The sequence below is a fragment of the Symphalangus syndactylus genome, chromosome 13 (assembly GCF_028878055.3).
Source record: "Symphalangus syndactylus isolate Jambi chromosome 13, NHGRI_mSymSyn1-v2.1_pri, whole genome shotgun sequence".
NCBI lineage: Eukaryota > Metazoa > Chordata > Mammalia > Primates > Hylobatidae > Symphalangus > Symphalangus syndactylus.
In genome coordinates this window covers 56,513,216-56,532,201 of record NC_072435.2, presented here as the reverse complement: position 1 = coordinate 56,532,201, position 18,986 = coordinate 56,513,216, and the positions used below count along the sequence as shown (strand labels likewise).

General features: G+C 52.2%; 1 protein-coding gene across 3 annotated transcripts in view; it reads left to right on the top strand.

The window, feature by feature from the left end:
* The window catches only part of CEP89 (centrosomal protein 89), a 102,577-nt gene that overhangs the window by 27,344 nt on the left and 56,247 nt on the right, over positions 1–18,986 (top strand). For all 3 annotated transcript variants that reach the window (XM_055237103.2, XM_055237105.2, XM_055237107.2), the window contains exons 6-8: positions 7,194–7,222; positions 13,450–13,492; positions 17,424–17,642. In XM_055237103.2, the coding sequence (XP_055093078.1) occupies positions 7,194–7,222; positions 13,450–13,492; positions 17,424–17,642 (291 nt within the window). The remainder of the gene's footprint in view (positions 1–7,193; positions 7,223–13,449; positions 13,493–17,423; positions 17,643–18,986) is intronic.

Genomic DNA, 18,986 nt, shown 5'->3' with positions numbered 1-18,986 from the left:
AAAAGTAATACTGTCTCACTGTAAAAAAAATACATAAATATATAAAGTGCATTAGTCCGTTTTCACGCTGCTGATAAAGACATACCCAAGACTGGGTAACTTATCAAGAAAAAGAGGTTTAATGGACTCATAGTTCCACGTGGCTGGGGAGGCCTCACAATCATGGCAGAAGGTGAAAGGCACATCTTACATGGTGGCAGACGAGAGAATGAGAACCAAGAGAAAGGGGTTTCCCCTTATAAAACCATCAGATTTCATGAGACTTATTCACTACCATGAGAACAGTATGGTGGAAACCGCCCCAGGATTCAATTATCTCCCACTGGGCCCCTCCGACAATATGAGGGAATTATGGGAGCTACAATTCAAGATGAGATGTGAGTGGGGACACAGCCAGACCATATCATAAAGCTAAACACACTTACTTCTGCTCCCACAGATAAGATTTTTAACAATTTAGAGAGTATGTGTATATAAAGTGCACACTGTTTTGTTACCTTTCATCTCACAACACATGCCAAATGTCTTCTTATGTCCCCAAATTTGGTTCTCTCCTGCCTTGTGTAACATCTGCATTGTGTGGCCTGATGTAGCATATATCAGTCAAAGTCCAATCAGGAGTCAGAACACACACAATGACTTGAAGAGGGAAATTTACTATAAAAAATGATTAATTATAACAGGTTTGGGAGCTGCGCATGGTGGCTGACACCTGTAGTCCCAGCTATGCAGGAGGCTGAGATGGGAGGATCACTTGAGCCCAGGAAGGAGGTCAAGGCTGCAGTGAGATGTGATAGTGCCGCTGCACTCCAGCCTAGGTGACAGAGTGAGACCCTGTCTCTAAAAATAATAATAATAATAACAAGATTGCCTACTAAGGAGTAAAGAGAATACTCAAGAATTCAGGAGTAGCAGCTCAAGGGAGCAGCCACTGCCCCTAGGGCTGATGCTTCAGGAGGAAGCAGCTCTGGAGGAGCCTCAGCCAGAACCAAGATCCACACCTTCCTGGAGAGGATGTAGCTGTGGCCTGCTGGGTGGCCAAGAAGTTTGCTGAGGGGCTGCCCTAATGAAACTCACTGGGATAGGGGGCCAAGAGAAGCCACCATGGGGAGGTACTGCATGTTGCTGGCCACCCAAAAAATTAAAAAGAAAGAAAGGATCTGCGCATGAAATCCCACTTGTAATCCCAGCTACTTGGGAGGCCAAGGCGGGAAGATTACTTGAGCCTGGGAGTTCGAATCCAGCTTGGGTAATATAGTGAGACCCTTGTACTCTAAAACCAGAAATTAAAAAAAGAAATTAATGCATGGAAGGAAGAGCCAGAGGAAGCTGGAATCAGAAAGCAAAGCCCGGCTCCTCCGGCGCCTCTCTAGCGCCCCCTACAGAGGAAGCCTTCCATGGTGCCAACTGGCTGGGTGGAAATGCTGCAGTAACATGAGCTGGCCATGAAGGTGGATTTGGAGATGAGAGGCAGTGGCCACCCACATACTTGGGAACGTGCACTTGGCACACAGGTGGTGGTTGGGAGGGATTGCAGCTCCTGCAGTGATGCCTGGTTTGTGGTGGGCATTAAAAGCCCCTGCATACTTCTGAAAAACCCCAAACCCCAAACTGTAATTTAGTGGCTCAGGGCTGGGCCCAGAGGTCTGTACTTTTTTTTTTTTTTTTAAAACATAGTTTTGCTCTTGTTGCCCAGGCTGGAGTGCAGTGGCGCGATCTCGGCTCACTGCAACCTCCGCCTCCTGGGTTCAAGCCATTCTCCTGCCTCAGCCTCCTGAGTAGCTGGGATTACAGGCATGCACCACCACGCCTGGCTAATTTTGTATTTTTAGTAGAGATGAGGTTTCTCTGTGTTGGTCAGACTGGTCTCGAAGGGTCTGTACTTTTCACAAGTACACAGAGGAGTCTGTTGTGGGTGATCCTTGGACAACACGTGAGGAACCCTGGCCTTTGGTGGTTTGGTCCTTGACTCTGTCGTTTCCAGGCGTGGCTAAGTTACTTACCTCATCTTCTCCTCAATCTGAGAGTGTCTGTCTCATAAATGAAGTGACAATGTAAAGTGCAGTGGCTTCCGTCAGTGCTAGTGATGATTAGTGTCTAAAGCCTGAAGCTTTCATCACCTGGTGCATCCCTCTGCACTCTAGCGAGACCCCTGCCAAGAAGACCAAACACACTTTGGGCAAGGCCCTTGTACCCTTGGTCAGAGCTGCCAGATTCATGCTTGTGGACGCTGTTCCCCTTTCCTAGATTCTTTGCAGACCCTTCTTTGATCCCACAGTCCCCTCTTGCTAGTACTTCCTCCTTCTCCTCCTTAACAGCCTGCTTTGTCAAGTGATACACTTCTCCAGGCCTTCTCCCTCTCCATGTCTCCTCATACCTCTCCAGCTTGGCTTCCCTCCCCATCGCACCACTGGACCAGACCTTCATGTAGTTAAGTGCACCGGGTGGTTTTCTGGCTTCATCTGATGATGTCTCAGTAGCATACCACGTGGTTAACATACCTTCTCCCTGGGCTCAGGACATCTTATTTCCTCCTGCCTTCCTGGGTGTCCACCCGTCATCTCCTCAGTCTAGGCCGTTTACTCTTCGAAGTACTCACAGCCTGCTCCCCAGTTTGCTATCATTTGTTGTGTGCTGCGCCCAGGTTTCCTCTCCCAGCTTCTATGCCATGTAACCATTTGACTTCATTCATTCATCCTCTCAGCCAGAACAGTCTTTTTTTTTTTTTTTTTTTACAGGGTCTCACTCTGTTGCCCAGGCTGGAGTACAGTGGTGTGATCACGGCTCACTGCAACCTCAACCTGGGTTCAGTTGATCCTCCCACCTCAGCCCCTGAATAGCTGGGACTACAGGTGTGCATCATCATGCCTGGCTAATTTTTGTATTTTGTTAGACACAGGGTTTCACTATGTTGCCCAGGCTAGTCTTGAACTCCTGGGCTCAAACATTCGACCTGCCTTGGCCTCCCAATGTGCTGGGATTACAGGCATGAGACACCTCATCTGGCCCAGAGCCATCTTTTCAAATCACGAAGCTGGTAGTGTCCTCTTGCATGTCCATGGACCCCCACATGCGTCCCCTCATACCCCCACATACCCCAGACCCTTTTGAACTGGATCTCTTCCATGGTTTCCCACCACCTGCATGGCCTGCCAGCCCCTGCTGACTGCTTTCCAGCTACTCTGCTGTTCTTTTATTTCCTCAACTCTGTGGTATTCCTTCCTGCCACTGGACCTGTGTACATGCTACTCTCCCTCCCCACTACCTAATGTCTCTTATATGTAGGCATGTGAAACATGGTGAGTTGTGGGGTTTGACTTTTTTTTTGAGACAGGATCTTGCTCTGCCACCCAGGCTGGAATACAGTGGTGTGATCATAGCTCACTGCAGCCTCTACCTCCTGGGCTTAAACCATCCTCCCACCTCGGCCTCCTGCAGTGTTGGGATTACAGGTGTGAGCCACTACATCCTTATATGCTCAAATATATCTGAAAAGAACCATACCCAAGTGATAACCATGGTTACCTCTGGAGAGGGGAAGGTTTCGAGGGATTATGGTCATGGGTGAATTTTGATTTATCTGTGTCATTAGAATTTTTGACAGCAAGAATGTGTTCATGTCATGTGAATTTTCTTTCTATAAAGATTGGAATAGGGCCAGGCACAGTGGCTCAGGCCTATGATCCCAGGACTTTAGGAGGCTAAAGCAGGAGGATTGCTCGAGCCCAGGAATTTGAGACCAGCCTGGGCAACATAGGGAGACCCTGTTTCTACAAAAATTTAAAAAATTAGCCGGCATAATGGCACACACCTGTAGTCCCAGCTACTCTGGAAGCTGAGGCAGGAAGATCACTTGAGTCCGGCAACTGGAGGCTGAGGCAGGAAGATTGTTTGAGCCCAGCAGCTGGAGGCTGAGGCAGGAAGATCACTTGAGCCCGGCAGGTTGAGGCTGAGGCAGGAAGATCATTTGAACCTGGCAGCTGGAGGCTGAGGCAAGAAGATCACTTGAGCCCGGCAGCTGGAGGCTGAGGCAGGAAGATCATTTGAACCTGGCAACTGTAGGCTGAGGCAGGAAGATCATTTGAATCCGGCAGCTGGAGGCTGAGGCAGGAAGATCATTTCAACCTGGCAGCTGGAGGCTGAGGCAGGAAGATCACTTGAGCCCGGCAGCTGGAGGCTGAGGCAGGAAGATCACTTGAACCTGGCAGCTGGAGGCTGAGGCAGGAAGATCACTTGAGTCTGGCAGCTGTAGGCTGAGGCAGGAAGATCATTTGAATCCGGCAGCTGGAGGCTGAGGCAGGAAGATCATTTGAGCCCAGCAGCTGGAGTCTGAGGCAGGAAGATCGCTTGAGCCCGGCAGGTTGAGGCTGCAGTGCAGTTTCCACCACTGCACTCCAGCCTGGGTGACAGAGTGAGACCCTGTCTCAAAAAAAAAAAAAAAAAAAAAGACTGGGATAGTACCCAGCATGACACCTTGTATGCAGCAGGAGTATGCCCAGTATTGAAGCCTTTTGCTGTTATTTTATGTCTATCCCTCTCACCCATATAGGTAATAGAAATGAGGAGGGTGAGGACTCTGGAAATCTTTTTGAGAAATGATAAATAAGAACACAGGACACAAAGTAGATTCACAGAACCAAGTGAACTGCGTGTACATTAAATGTACATTAAATACCAACATGAATTTGGGATGCTGTAAATTGTAAGTTTAATCTTTATCAGACTCTTTTTCTGAAAAGTTGATGACTAAGATAAAATAGCATGATTTCCTTTGGGAAAATTGAATTGCCCTTTAAAAACTTTTTATTGTGATCATTTTTAATGTGTACAAAAGTAGAGAGACTAGTAAAATGAACTCCCACCTATCCACCTATGCATCTCCCCACTTCTATAGCTGTCAACAATTTGCTTATTTTTTTGAGGCAGGGTCGCTCTCTGTTGTCCAGGCTGGAGTGCGGTGGCGTGATCTCAGCTCACTGCAACCTCTGCCTCCCAGGCTTGAGTGATTCTTCTGCCTCAGCCTCCCGAGTAGCTGGGACTGCAGGTGTGTTCCACCATACCCGGCTAATTTGGTATTTTTTGTAGAGATGGGGTTTTGCTCTGTTGCCCAGGCTGGTCTCAAACTCCTGGGCTCAACCAATCTACCTGCCTTGGCCTCCCAAAGTGCTGGGGTTACAGGCATGTGCCAGTGTGCCCGACCAGCTGTCAACCTTTTGCCATTCTATTTCATGTAACTCCCTGCTCCCCCAATTTTATTTTGTGAAGAATTTAAGGGGGACATAGAAGACTCCATTAAATATGAAAGCAGTCAGATCTGAGGTAGCATTGTGTGATACCAAATCAAGACTATTGTAAAGATGTTATTAAAAATACATTTTTTTCTTGTTGTATTACTTTAAACATTTGCTCATTGGAAATTTGTTCAGTGCCAGCCGTGTGTCAGAGATGACAGAGCCACAGGCCTTTCCCCTCGCATCCCAGCTGCAGAGGAGGAGGTGCAGATAGCAAACCGTAGTCTGGGGTGCTAAGGTAGGCAGTAGAGGTGATTGTCTCTCAGTTAGGGAAGGTGGTAGGGGGAGGGAGGTTCATCAGGCTGAACTCAGAAGGACAGGGCAGGATTTCACCTGGTGTCCAACGCAGGAGAGCAGTCCAGGCTGCCCCTGAACGTTTGACTGAAAGCAGTTTGGTTAAAAACAGTTGATCAAGATGACTTTGGCCAAAAATGAGCTCTTCATTGATGAGTTGCTCAAGTACTGGTATTTTCAATACATCAGGAAGTAGATTTATTTATTTATTTATTTATTTATTTATTTTTTGAGATGGAGTCTTGCTCTGTTGCGCAGGCTGGAGTGTCATGGTACAGTCTTGGCTCACTGCAACCTCTGTCTCCCAAGCTCAAGCAATTCTCCTGCGTCAGCCTCCCAAGTAGCTGGGATTACAGGCAAGCGCCACCACGCCCAGCTAATTTTTGTGTTTTCAGTAGAGATGGGGTTTCACCATGTTGGCCAGGCTAGTCTTGAACTCCTGACCTCAAGTGATCCATCCACCTCAGCCTCCCAAAGTGCTGGGATTACAGGCGTGAGCCACCGCGCCCAACCAGGAAGTAGATTTAGAATCTTGTATGTATCTCTAGCATTTTCTTCTGTTGTCTGAATTTTGTAGGGTTTTTTCACCTATTTTTTGCATGTGTTTCCAGTTTATTTTCAGCCAGTTATTTCTGCTCTGCAAATTAATAGTAGAAAGTTAAAAGCAACTCAGGGCCAGGCACAGTGGCTCACGCCTGTAATCCCTGCACCTTGGGAGGCCGAGGCGGGCGGATCATCTGAGTTCAGGAGTTCAAGACCAGCCTGGCCAACATGGGGCAACCCTGTCTCTACTAAAAATACAAAAATTAGCTGGGTATCGTGGCGCATGCCTGTAATCCCAACTACTTGGGAGGCTGAGGCAGGAGAATCATTTGAACATGGGAGGCAGAGGTTGCCGTGAGCCGAGATTGCACCATTATACTCCACCTGAGGGACAGAGTGAGACTCCGTCTCAAAAAAAAAAAAAAAGCAACTCGATGTCCAACTTTTCACAACATGAATGTGCACAGGCAAACTGGGGTGTAAGATCACCTGCTTCCTAGGGTACCTGGATTACAGATGTGTGGAAGATGAGTAACTGGGTGAGATTTGTTTTCCTTTCTATCGTTGAGACAGTTTGCTTCAAGGAACAACTATTTTTCTGACCAGGTTGGATGCTGCATCTAGGGAGGGTGGGCCGATAGGAGTATGTGACCATCCAGGGAGTGGTCGGCAAGATGTGTGGAGCGTGATGGGGAGGGGTGTTGGAAGGAGAGGAGGAGCCCGGCATGGGAAGATGTGTGGAGAGTGATGGAGAGGGGTGTTGGAAGGGGAGGGGAGCCTGGCATGGGAAGGGCTTGGAGACACTGAAGAGTTTGGCTTTGGTTCTGCAGCCACGTGAGCCACGGATGGTGCTCAGGCATGGGTACGGGAGAGAGATGACAATTTAGAGTCAGGCCCCAGACTGGCTCTGAGACCCACTTGCCCTGTGACCCTGTGAATTTTATCCCTGTTCCGGGCCTTGTCAAGCTCCTCTGTAGAAGGTGAATTTCTATGATTGTACTTTCTGAGTTGTCATATTTCATTATCTACTTTAAAAGTTTCTCTCTCTCTCTTTTTTTTCATCAGACGGTAAACATCCTGTTCTGAATTTAAAGGTAAGATCATTTTTTTAAAAAACTGATTTTCTCAATAAATAGAGTTTTCATCATAATTTTTCATAAATTTTCAACAACTTTGGTGTTGAAACTTTGGCGGTGATTTTGGGGGAAAAATAAATCTTCCCTTAAGAGTTCTTTCCTGTTGAATATTTCTTTTAAATGCTTTTTTTTTTTCTTTTTTTTGAGAAGGGGGTCTCACTGTCGCCCAGACTGGAGTGCAGTGGCACAATCTTAGCTCACTGCGGTCTCTGTCTTTCAGGCTCAAGCGATTCTCCCACCTCAGCCTCCCGAGTAGCTGGGATCGCAGACGCATGCCACCACACCCAGCTGATTTGTTGTATTTTTGGTAAAGATGGAGTTTCACCATATTGCCCAGGCTGGTCTCAAACTCCTGAGCTCAAGTGATCTGCCCTCCTCGACCTCCCAAAATGCTGGGATTACAGGCATGAGCCACTGTGCCTGGCCTTAAATACTTTTAAAACATGAGGAAATTGATATTTTCCATAGTTTAATGATGAAAGTAATGTATTAAAGGGTTAGAAACTACTTTATAATTAAAATAAATGTAGAATGAATAGACAATTTTATCTTTTGTTAAAATCATTTTTTGAGACAGGATCTCCCTCTGTGACCCGGGCTGGAGTGCAGTAGTGTGATCATAGCTCACTGTAGCCTCAATGTCCTGGGATCAAGTGATTCTTTTGCCTCAGTCTCCTGAGTAGCTGGGACTACAGGCACATGCCACCACTCCTGGCTAATTAAAAAAAAATTTTTTTTGGAGATGGGGTCTTGTTATGGTGCCCAGGATGGTCTCAAGCTCCTGGGCTCAAGCGATCCTCCTGCCTTGGCCTCCCAAGGGCATTGGGATTGCAGGCATGATGTGACGTGCCTAGCCTGAGATTTTTTTTTTTGAGATGGAGTCTCGCTCTGTCATCCAGGCTGGAGTGCAGTGGCGCAGTCTCGGCTCACTGCAACCTCCGCCTCCTGGATTCAAGTGATTCTCCTGCCTCAGCCTCCCGAGTAGCTGGGACCACACGTGCATGCCACCATGCCCAGCTAATTTTTGTATTTTTTTTTTTTTATTAATTTTTTTTGCATACAAAAACAATAAACATTTTCTAAAAATACATACAAACAAAAAGATGTGTATCAAACATATTAGGAAGGTTGCACATGGGAAGTCGGGGAATAGAAATGGGGGGTGGGAGTTAAATGAGAGAGGGACTTTATATGGATCAGTGATAATAACTCAATCCTCTATTTGACAAAGAAGAGGGAGAAGGAAGAGGAAGAAAAAGAAAGTGGGATAAAGGATCAGAAAGGGAGGAAAATAGAAAAAATTAGAGTATGACTCCAGGGTAGACCTGTTTTGTGGTCACTGAGTTGGTTGGTTGGTTTGTCTGTTGTATTCTTCATGTTTCGCCAAGTTGGCCAGACTGGTCTCGAACTCCTAGCCCGAAGTGATCAACCTGCCTCGCCCCCCTGAGTGCCGGGACCACAGGCGTGAGCCACCACGTCCAGCCCCCACATTGCTTCTGGCCTCCGTGGTAGACCTCCCAGACGGAGCGGCCAGGCAGAGGAGCTCCTCACTTCTACCCAGACACGGGGCGGCCGGGCAGAGGAGCTCCTCACTTCCCAGACGGGGCGGCCAGGCAGAGACGCTCCTCACGTCTTCCCAGACGATAGGTGGCCGGGCAGAGGCGCTCCTCACTTCCCAGACGATGGGTGGCCGGGCAGAGGCGCTCCTCACTTCTTCCCGGACGGGGCGGCCGGGCAGAGGCGCTCCTCACTTCCCAGACGGGGCGGCCGGGCAGAGGCGCTCCTCATTTCCCAGACGATAGGTGGCCGGGCAGAGGCACTCCTCACTTCCCAGATGGGGCAGCCGGGCAGAGGTGCTCTTCACTTTCCAGACGATGGGTGGCCGGGCAGAGGCGCTCCTCACCTCCCAGACGATGGGTGGCCGGGCAGAGGCGCTCCTCACCTCCCAGACGATGGGTGGCCGGGCAGAGGCGCTACTCACCTCCCAGACGGGGCGGCCGGGCAGAGGCGCTCCTCACTTCTTCCCGGACGGGGCGGCCGGACATAGGCGCTCCTCACTTCTTCCCGACGGGGCGGCCGGGCAGAGGCGCTCCTCACTTCTTCCTGGACGGGGCGGCCGGGCAGAGGCGCTCCTCACTTCCCAGACGGTGGGTGGCCGGGCAGAGGCGCTCCTCACTTCCCAGACTGTGGGTGGCCGGGCAGAGGCGCTCCTCACTTCCCAGACGATGGGTGGCCGGGCAGAGGCGCTCCTCACTTCTTCCCGGATGGGGCGGCCGGGTAGAGGCGCTCCTCACTTCTTCCCGGATGGGGCGGCCGGGCAGAGGCGCTCCTCACTTCCCAGAAGGGGCGGCCGGGCAGAGGCGCTCCTCACTTCTTCCCGGACGGGGCGGCCGGGCAGAGGCGCTCCTCACTTCTTCCCAGACGAGGCGGCCGGGCAGAGGCGCTCCTCACTTCTTCCCGGACGGGGCGGCCGGGCAGAGGCGCTCCTCACTTCCTCCCGGACGGGGCGGCCTGGCAGAGGCGCTCCTCCCCTCCCAGACGATGGGAGGCCGGGCAGAGGCGCTCCTCACTTCCCAGACGATGGGTGGCCGGGCAGAGGCGCTCCTCACTTCCCAGACGATGGGTGGCCGGGCAGAGGCGCTCCTCACTTCCCAGACGATGGGTGGCCGGGCAGAGGTGCTCCTCACTTCCCAGACGGGGCGGCTGGGCAGAGGCGCTCCTCACTTCCCAGACGGTGGGTGGCCGGGCAGAGGCGCTCCTCACTTCCCAGACGGTGGGTGGCCGGGCAGAGGCGCTCCTCACTTCCCAGACGGGGCGGCCGGGCAGAGGCACTCCTCACTTCCCAGACGGGGTGGCCGGGCAGAGGCGCTCCTCACTTCCCAGACGATGGGTGGCCGGGCAGAGGCGCTCCTCACTTCCCAGACGATGGGTGGCCGGGCAGAGGTGCTCCTCACTTCCCAGACGGGGCGGCCGGGCAGAGGCGCTCCTCACTTCCCAGACGGTGGGTGGCCGGGCAGAGGCGCTCCTCACTTCCCAGACGGTGGGTGGCCGGGCAGAGGCGCTCCTCACTTCCCAGACGGGGCGGCCGGGCAGAGGCGCTCCTCACTTCCCAGACGGGGCGGCCGGGCAGAGGCACTCCTCACTTCCCAGACGGGGTGGCCGGGCAGAGGCGCTCCTCACTTCCCAGACGATGGGTGGCCGGGCAGAGGCGCTCCTCACTTCCCAGACGATGGGTGGCCGGGCAGAGGTGCTCCTCACTTCCCAGACGGGGCGGCCGGGCAGAGGCGCTCCTCACTTCCCAGACGGTGGGTGGCCGGGCAGAGGCGCTCCTCACTTCCCAGACGGTGGGTGGCCGGGCAGAGGCGCTCCTCACTTCCCAGACGGGGCGGCCGGGCAGAGGCGCTCCTCACTTCCCAGACGGGGCGGCCGGGCAGAGGCGCTCCTCACTTCCCAGACGGTGGGTGGCCGGGCAGAGGCGCTCCTCACTTCCCAGACGATGGGTGGCCGGGCAGAGGCGCTCCTCACCTCCCAGATGGGGCGGCCGGGCAGAGGCGCTCCTCACTTCTTCCCGGATGGGGCGCCCGGGCAGAGGCGCTCCTCATTTCTTCCCGGACGGGGCAGCCGGGCAGAGGCGCTCCTCATTTCCCAGATGGGGCGGCCGGGCAGAGGCGCTCCTCACTTCTTCCCGGACGGGCCGGCTGGGCAGAGGCGCTCCTCACTTCTTCCCGGACGGGGCGGCCGGGCAGAGGCGCTTCTCACTTCTTCCCGGACGGGGCGCCCGGGCAGAGGCGCTCCTCACTTCTTCCCGGACGGGGTGGCCGGGCAGAGGCGCTGCTCACTTCTTCCCGGACAGGGCGGCCGGGCAGAGGCACTGCTCACTTCCCAGACGGGGCGGCCGGGCAGAGGCGCTCCTCACTTCCCAGACGGTGGGTGGCCGGGCAGAGGCGCTCCTCACTTCCCAGACGATGGGTGGCCGGGCAGAGGCGCTCCTCACTTCTTCCCGGATGGGGCGGCCGGGTAGAGGCGCTCCTCACTTCTTCCCGGATGAGGCGCCCGGGCAGAGGCGCTCCTCACTTCTTCCCGGACGGGGCGGCCGGGCAGAGGCGCTCCTCACTTCTTCCCGGACGAGGCGGCCGGGCAGAGGCGCTCCTCAGTTCTTCCCGGACGGGGCGGCCGGGCAGAGGCGCTCCTCACTTCTTCCCGGACAGGGCGGCCGGGCAGAGGCGCTCCTCACTTCTTCCCGGACGGGGCGGCCGGGCAGAGGCGCTCCTCACTTCCTCCCGGACGGGGCGGCCGGGCAGAGGCGCTCCTCACCTCCCAGACGATGGGAGGCCGGGCAGAGGCGCTCCTCACTTCCCAGACGATGGGTGGCCGGGCAGAGGCGCTCCTCACTTCCCAGACAGGGCGGCCGGGCAGAGGCGCTCCTCACTTCCCAGACGGGGTGGCCGGGGAGAGGCGCTCCTCACTTCCCAGACGGTGGGTGGCCGGGCAGAGGCGCTCCTCACTTCCCAGACGGTGGGTGGCCGGGCAGAGGCGCTCCTCACTTCCCAGACGGTGGGTGGCCGGCCAGAGGCGCTCCTCACTTCCCAGACGGGGCGGCCAGGCAGAGGCGCTCCCCACCTCCCAGATGGGGCGGCGGCTGGGCAGGGGCTGCAATCCCAGCACCCTGGTAGGCCAAGGCAGGCGGCTGGGGGGGCAGAGGCTGCCGCAAGGCCAGACCACGCCACCGCACTCCAGCCCGGGCAACACCGAGCACTGGGTGAGCGAGACTCCGTCTGTAGTCCCAGTACCTCGGGAGGCCGAGGCGGGCAGAGCACTTGGCGTCAGGAGCTGGCGACCAGCGTGGCCAAGATGGCGAACGCGTGCCTGCAGCGAAAAGAGAAAAGGCAGGCGCGCGCCGGCAGCAGTCCGAGGCAGTCCGCGGTGCGGGCAGCAGCAAGCGGAGTAGATTGTAGCCTGGGCCAGAGACGGAAAGAGGAAGGAAGGGAGGGAGGGAGAGAGGGAGAGAGGGAGGGAGGGCGGGAGGGCGGGCGGGCGGGCAGGCAGGCAGGCAGGCAGGCTAATTTTTGTATTTTTAATGGAGATGGGATTTCACCATGTTGGCCAGTCTGGTCTTGGACTCCTGATCTCAGGTGATCCCACCTGCCTCGGGCTCCTAAAGTGCTGGGATTACAGGTGTGAGGCACTGCACCTGGCCTTGCCTGAGAATTTTAATAACTAATTTGCAAACATGGAAATAGTTCTAACGTAAGTTTTTCATTGTGCGATGTCATAGGAACTTAAAAATTAAACATTTCTCTGCAGAGTTAATTTATAACCTTGTCTACTTTGTCAGCAGAAATTAGAAACTTAATATCACACCACCATGTAAGGAAAAATTAACAAAAGTTCACAGCCTTCCCTTTCCTCTAGGTTTGGGGTTAAGAAGCAATATCTTACTGTTCCTTTCTCAGCATTTTGCAAATGTGCTTCCCTGCAGTTGATGGGGTCCTTTTTGCCCATCCCAGTGAGAAAAGGCCTGGCTGGATTTTGCTGAGGGCGTCTCTGCTCAGCACTTGCAGCCCTACCTAGCACATGCTTCTAACGTGAGCCCACAGCCCGTTACTCACGGGATCTACCTGTAAGGACAGTCACTGAACTCAGTGCAGAAAGGCAGGAAGAAAGCTCAGGCAGGACTTCCTTTATAGCCTCAGAGAGCCCACCAGAGGGGAAGACACTTAAGGTCTCAGATTCAGGTATAAGAAACAGTGTAATCCCAGCATGTTGGGAGGCCAAGGTAGGAGGATCCCTTGAGCCCAGGAGCTCAAGGCCAGCCTGGACAACAGAAGACCCCATCTCTACAAAAAAAAAAAAAAAAAAATTAGGTGTGATGGCCCATGTGTAATCCCAGCTACTTGGGAGGTTGAGGTAGGAGGATTGCATGAGCCCAGGAGTTGGAGGCTGCAGTGAGCTGTGATCACACCACTGCACCCCAGCCTCGGTGACAGAGTAAGACCCTATCTTAAAAAAGGAAAAAAAGAAATAGTAGATATTAAAGTTTTGAAAGCTAAAACAAAGAACAAGAGTCAATATGAAGGAAATAAAGCATGCTTATATACCTGCTGTCTAATGACCTAGCTGCCTGTGTCTACTTTATAAAACACTAATGCTCTGCACTTATTCCTCTTATGTTCTTTCTTTCCTAGGATGAAAAACCTCCATTATGTGAGAAACCTCCACCCTCCCCAGGTATTTGCCTTTTGAATTATATTATGATTGAAAAGCTTGTTTTGGAGAATATCCAGATTAATTTTATCTGAAAATAAAGATTACGCCTTCTTTTTCTTGTATTAGTTGTTGAACTTTCACCCTTGCCTCAAAAGAGAGGGTCCAAACACTAGGTAGTGGACATATGTCCATACAGGATGTGCTTGGATCCTGGGAGGGTAGGGGTTGGACCTGGGGGGACGTGGACCTGTGGGATATGCTGGGATCCTGGGGGAAGGGAGGTGGACCTGTGGGATGTAATAGGGTCCTGGGGGTGGAAGGAGGACCTGTGGGATGTGCTGGGATCCCAGTGGGAGGAGTGGACCCATGATGTACTGGGATCCGTGCTGGGCAGGCAGGTGCAGTTATGGGCTCTGCTCTGAGGCTGAAGGCAGAGGGAGAGGTCCAGAGATGCTTTATGGGTTACGCCCCACTGAACAGTTTGGGGAGCTTCAGTGGCTTCCAAAATGGAGGTTATAATTTTTGCTGTTAGGTCTCACATTGTTACAAGATCTTTGGGGTGTCGCTTTTCTGGCCGGAAATGTCTGTGGTGCCAGTGTGCCTTTGCCTGAGTTCTTGTCCTGCGTCCAGGAAGAATGAGGTAAGCAGACAAGTGGAGGGTGAACAAGACAAAGAGGAGCTTTACTGTGTGTTAGGACAGTTCAGAGAAGACCCACAGTGGGTAGCTCCTCTCCGTAGGCAGGTCGTTAAGTGTTCAGCTCTCAGCAGAGAGGAGGCCCTGGAGTCGGTGGCTCCTCTCTGAAGGCAGGTCATCGACTGTCTCTGCAGCTCTCAGCAAAGAGGAAGCCCTGGAGAGTGTTGTTCTTCTCTGCAGCTGGTTATTCTGACCAGCTCCTAGCAGAGAGGAGGCCCTGGACTGGGTTGCTCCTCTCTGCTGCTGGTCCTCTGACATCTCCAGCTATCAGCAGAGAGGGTAACTCTTCTCTGCAGCTGGTCATCCCATCTGCTCTGCTGCAGCTAAGCCCAGGGCTTTTATGGGCCTCAGAAGGGAGGAAGTACGCACCAATTGGTCCATAAGTGGCCATGGGTGGGCCTGGAAAAGGCACCACAAGTTCCTACTGCGGTCCCACGGGATGGGCAACCCAGTCCCCAGCCTTCAGGCCCTCCCTGACCTGAAGGTGGGACCTGCCTGCTTCTGCCCAGGAGCCCGTCTGCCTCCTGCTTCACAGTCCATGGCACCCAGGCTGCTTGCACCAAGAGGTACCTGCAGGCTAGTGCAGAGCCACCCTCAGCCCCACCTTGTCTTTCCCTCCTGCACTCATGGGTGCCCAAAGTCTGGAGGGGGCTGAGGCGGCAGGGTGCTGTCATGTCAGTGCTGCCCTGAGTGTGCACACTCCTGGCCGGGCTGTGACAGTGCCCAGGGTTGGTCTCAACCCACTCTGAGATTGGAGCAGGTGCCGGGAGCAGGGAGAGGCCAGGCAGCCAGAGCAAACTCCTGTGAGCCTGCGGGGACACGGGAGCTTTCCCAGGCCCCGGAGGGTGCAGACTGCAGAGACACCCAGGTCTTACACCTGAGAGGGCGACTGTAGCAGCACCCCATGAGCTCCTGTCCTGCCAACTCAGAAGGGGCAGGGCTCCCGCTTGTCCCCAGCTCCCGATGGCTCTGTGGAGCATGCAGCCTTGACCATACCTCTGGAGCAGGTGCCCACAGTGGGGTGAAGCCAGGCAGTGGGATCAGGCACTTCCAAGCCTATGGGGGGTAGGGGGGTCCTTCTTGGGCCCCCAAGAACACAGAGATTCTCGGGTCTGCAGCCAGGCTTGGGCAGCTGCAGCGGCACCCAGGGAGGGCCAGGGCTCCTGCCTGCTCCATGGAGCAAGAGGCTTGGGCCACACCTCCCAGCTCTAGAGTCTGTACGGCAGCCACTCTAGATGGGCCGCTGCTGCCATCAGCATCACTGATCTGAAAATCCTGTTTTAAGTCTCCTCCATGTCAGATTGACTTTAATTGCACCCTTTCAATCTCAGCATTTTCAATGCTGTATTCTGGGTGATTGCTGGGGCTCTAACTTCTGTGCCATGCATTCATTCTTCATGATGTGTATCCTGTGGCTCAGCCCATCCTTTTAGTTTACGGTGTTAATCAAACGTTAACTTCCATGATTTCTGTGACACTGACCACATCTCTCTGAAAGTTGTAACCGTGCACATCCAGTCTTAGGGTTTGTGTTGCAGCCCCTTCTCCTCTCTCACTTGCCATTGGTGCTTCTCTGGCTCTGCTGTTTGATGCCTCTTGGGGTCCCTGAGATTCCCTGTGGCTTGCATGGGGATGCTATCTCTGTTTACTGTACCCTGCCTGGAGAGGAAGAGCCAGCAGGCCTCCAGGCTGTACTGACTGCTGCCTCCAGCAACTGATGGGGATGGGCAGAATGTGAGGCCCGCCGGGACCCGTGGGGACCCCTCTTCCTCCTGGCTTTCTCCAGCCCCCTGGCCTGCCCTGCCTGTCTGCCCTCAGGGCCTGTGTGTTCTGCCTGAGAAGGGGCACACATTTCTGCTGTTGCTGCCTGGGTCAGGTGGGTTAACCCCTTGCTATTCCCACTCTGGTTATCTAACTCAACAGCTCATCAGCTGTTTCAAGCTGCTTCTTTTTAAATATAATTTTATTGATTGATTGATTTTTGTAGAGATGGTCTCTTGCTATGTTACTCAGGCTGGTCTTGAACTCCTGGCCTCAAGCAATCTTCCTGCCTCAGCTTCCCAAAGTGCTGGGATTGCAGGTGTGAGCCACCAGGCCTAGCCTCATTGGCTCTTTCTAGGCCACTTTGTGTCTCCTACCAGGAGAAGACATAGCCCTGGAGCCACCCCCCATTTTCTAGCTGCCCTCTCTTGGCACATTTCAGGCTGTGGCGTCCATCTTCAGTCTCATCTCAACTGTTTTCTCTCTGGGATTTCTCAGGATTCCCTTTTTTCCGTGCAGCTGTTGAGTTTTCCATTTCTGAGCCTCACCTTTCGCATGTTAGGGATTGGATGTATGTGTGTCAGGGGTCGGGCCAGGCTCTCTGGAGCCACCAGCCATCCTGCCCTTGTCTGTGTGGAAACTCTGCTTCCGCCTCTCCCTCCCCTGGGAGGTGTGCTGGCCAGGGGCCCATGGGAGCCTCACCTCCTGTGACCTTTCGGAGCACATCTCCCCGTGGAACAGCGCTGGTTTCCACCCCACTTTCTTGCTGTTCCTTCTTAAGGCCCTATGTGACCTCTGTTTTCTCCTCCCCTTGTGCCTTCAGGTGCTGCCCATAGGCCAGCGGCTCATCAGTCTCCCCAGCAGAGGCTGCCCGTGGGACTCTGGGCCTGTGTCCCAACCGGAGCCTGCCTCCCCTCGTCTTCCATCCCCACCTGCTCTTCACAGTGTGCTCCTCATCTGGGGGAGCATCTGCCAGACACAGACCTGGGTGGTCATCCTGGGTCTGCTTCTCTCTCACTGCCCGCACCTAGCCAGCCACTAGCCCCTGAGTCCTGCTCTCATGTGTCCCTTTCTCTCTGTCCCTACTCTAGTGCTGCCCCTCAGCTGTTGGGCTGGGCCTCATTCTAACCTGCCTTCTTCCTTGCTGGCCTGAGGGATTCACCCAAGAGCAGAGCCTCTTCCTTCTCGCACCTCTGCTTGAAAGCCCTGCTGGCTCCTGCTGCCCTGCAAGATGAACTTTCCATGCCACATCACAATAGGCACGGCCTCCTGCAGCTCTGGCCTCCCTTTCTGGCCTCCCTTCAGTACCTCTCTTCCTGCCACCCGCTGTGACTTCATCAGGCCACTTACTCTTTCCTGTACAAGCCACTCCTTTCCCAGGGACCAAAGAACATGGCACCAGGCCTGATGTGGTTTTTGGAACAAAGTCAGGTGATTTTGACATAACATTGTCAACATCAATTAACATTGTAAAACTTTTCCCTTGAACCCTTTCAGATGTAACTGGTAGAGCACGTCAAAGATATACAGAAATAACCAGAGAAAAGTTTGAGGCATTAAAAGAAGAAAATATGCGCCTAAACAATACGAATCAAAGCCTTACCCTTGAACTAAACACAATGAAACAAGCAATGAAAGAACTACAGTTAAAACTTAAGGGAATGGAAAAAGAAAAAAGAAAGCTCAAAGAGGCTGAGAAGGCATCATCACAGGAAGGTGGGGACGGACAGTGCCTTTATTAGAGGAACGAGCAGGACTTCACTCAATTATTTTGAGAGTTAATATTTTATGTTATGATATTTGTGTTGGTAATTTATGTTGTAATATTTCAGGTTTTTTGTAAATACCCTTATGTTTGTTGAGATTTGATTTCATCTGTTATATCATTATTACACTAAAGAAATTCCTCAGGTTGGAAAGAAGCTGAATTTACAAAAACAAAACAGAGATTCCAATACTTCTTTTGGAACTTGATGCTTAGCTTACATATATTTCACTTCAGTTTTTATCCCCAAGAGAAGCATATAAAAGCTCTTCCTTTACCATAGACTTATCAATGATTATATTTTCCTTGCTAATTTGATAGGTTAAGAAAAGAAATAGTATTTTAATTTGTATTTCGGTTATTATTGAACTTGAATATTTTTTCATATCTTTGCAGGTCATTTTCTTTTTCTTTCATAAAGCTGCCCACTTTATTTATTTTTTAGAGACAGCATCCCACTCTTGTCACCTAGGTTGGACTACAGTGGGGTGATCAGAGCTCACTATAACCTTGAACTCCTCGGCTCAAGTGATCCTTCCACCTCAGCCTCCCAAGTAGCTGGGACTAAAGGCGAACGCCATCATGCCTGGCTAAGTTTTTTTTTTTTTTTTTTTTAATTTTTTTTATAGCAATGAGACCTCGTTGTGTTGCCCAGGCTGGTCTCAAACTCCTGGCCTCAAGGATTTTTCCTCCCTGGCCACTCAAAGCACTGGGATTTTAGATATGAGCCACTATGCATGGCCCCACTTTACAATGAGACACTTGACTTCTTTTTATTGATTTGCAGGAACTCCTTACATATGAAAGATTTTATCCCTTTGTCATAGGTGTAATATTTTCTTAGTTTGTTGATAATTGGGCTAAATCTATAAAATATTTTTCTTTTATGACTTACATTCTTGGTATTAAGTCATTTTTAGCTCTAAGGTTATATAAATATTCACCAGTATTTTCTCTATACCTTTTTCTGTTTATATAAAACTAATATAGCTTTAAGTAAGGTGGTGTCAGTTTTTTTCATATAGACCCTGCATAATTCTTATCTTAGGCACATTTATTTTTAGATACTGTATATTATTTGTGCTGCTACCTCGTGGCATCTCTTTTCTGCTTTGTTTTCTAATAGGACATTGCTATTATGTGGGAAGGTTATTAGCTCTAATACATTTTCCATGTATTCTATATGATTTTTCTTTTTTTTTTGAGACGGAGTCTCGCTCTGTCATCCAGGCTGGAGTGCAGTGACGCAATCTCGGCTCACTGCAAGCTCTGCCTCCCGGGTTCACACCATTCTC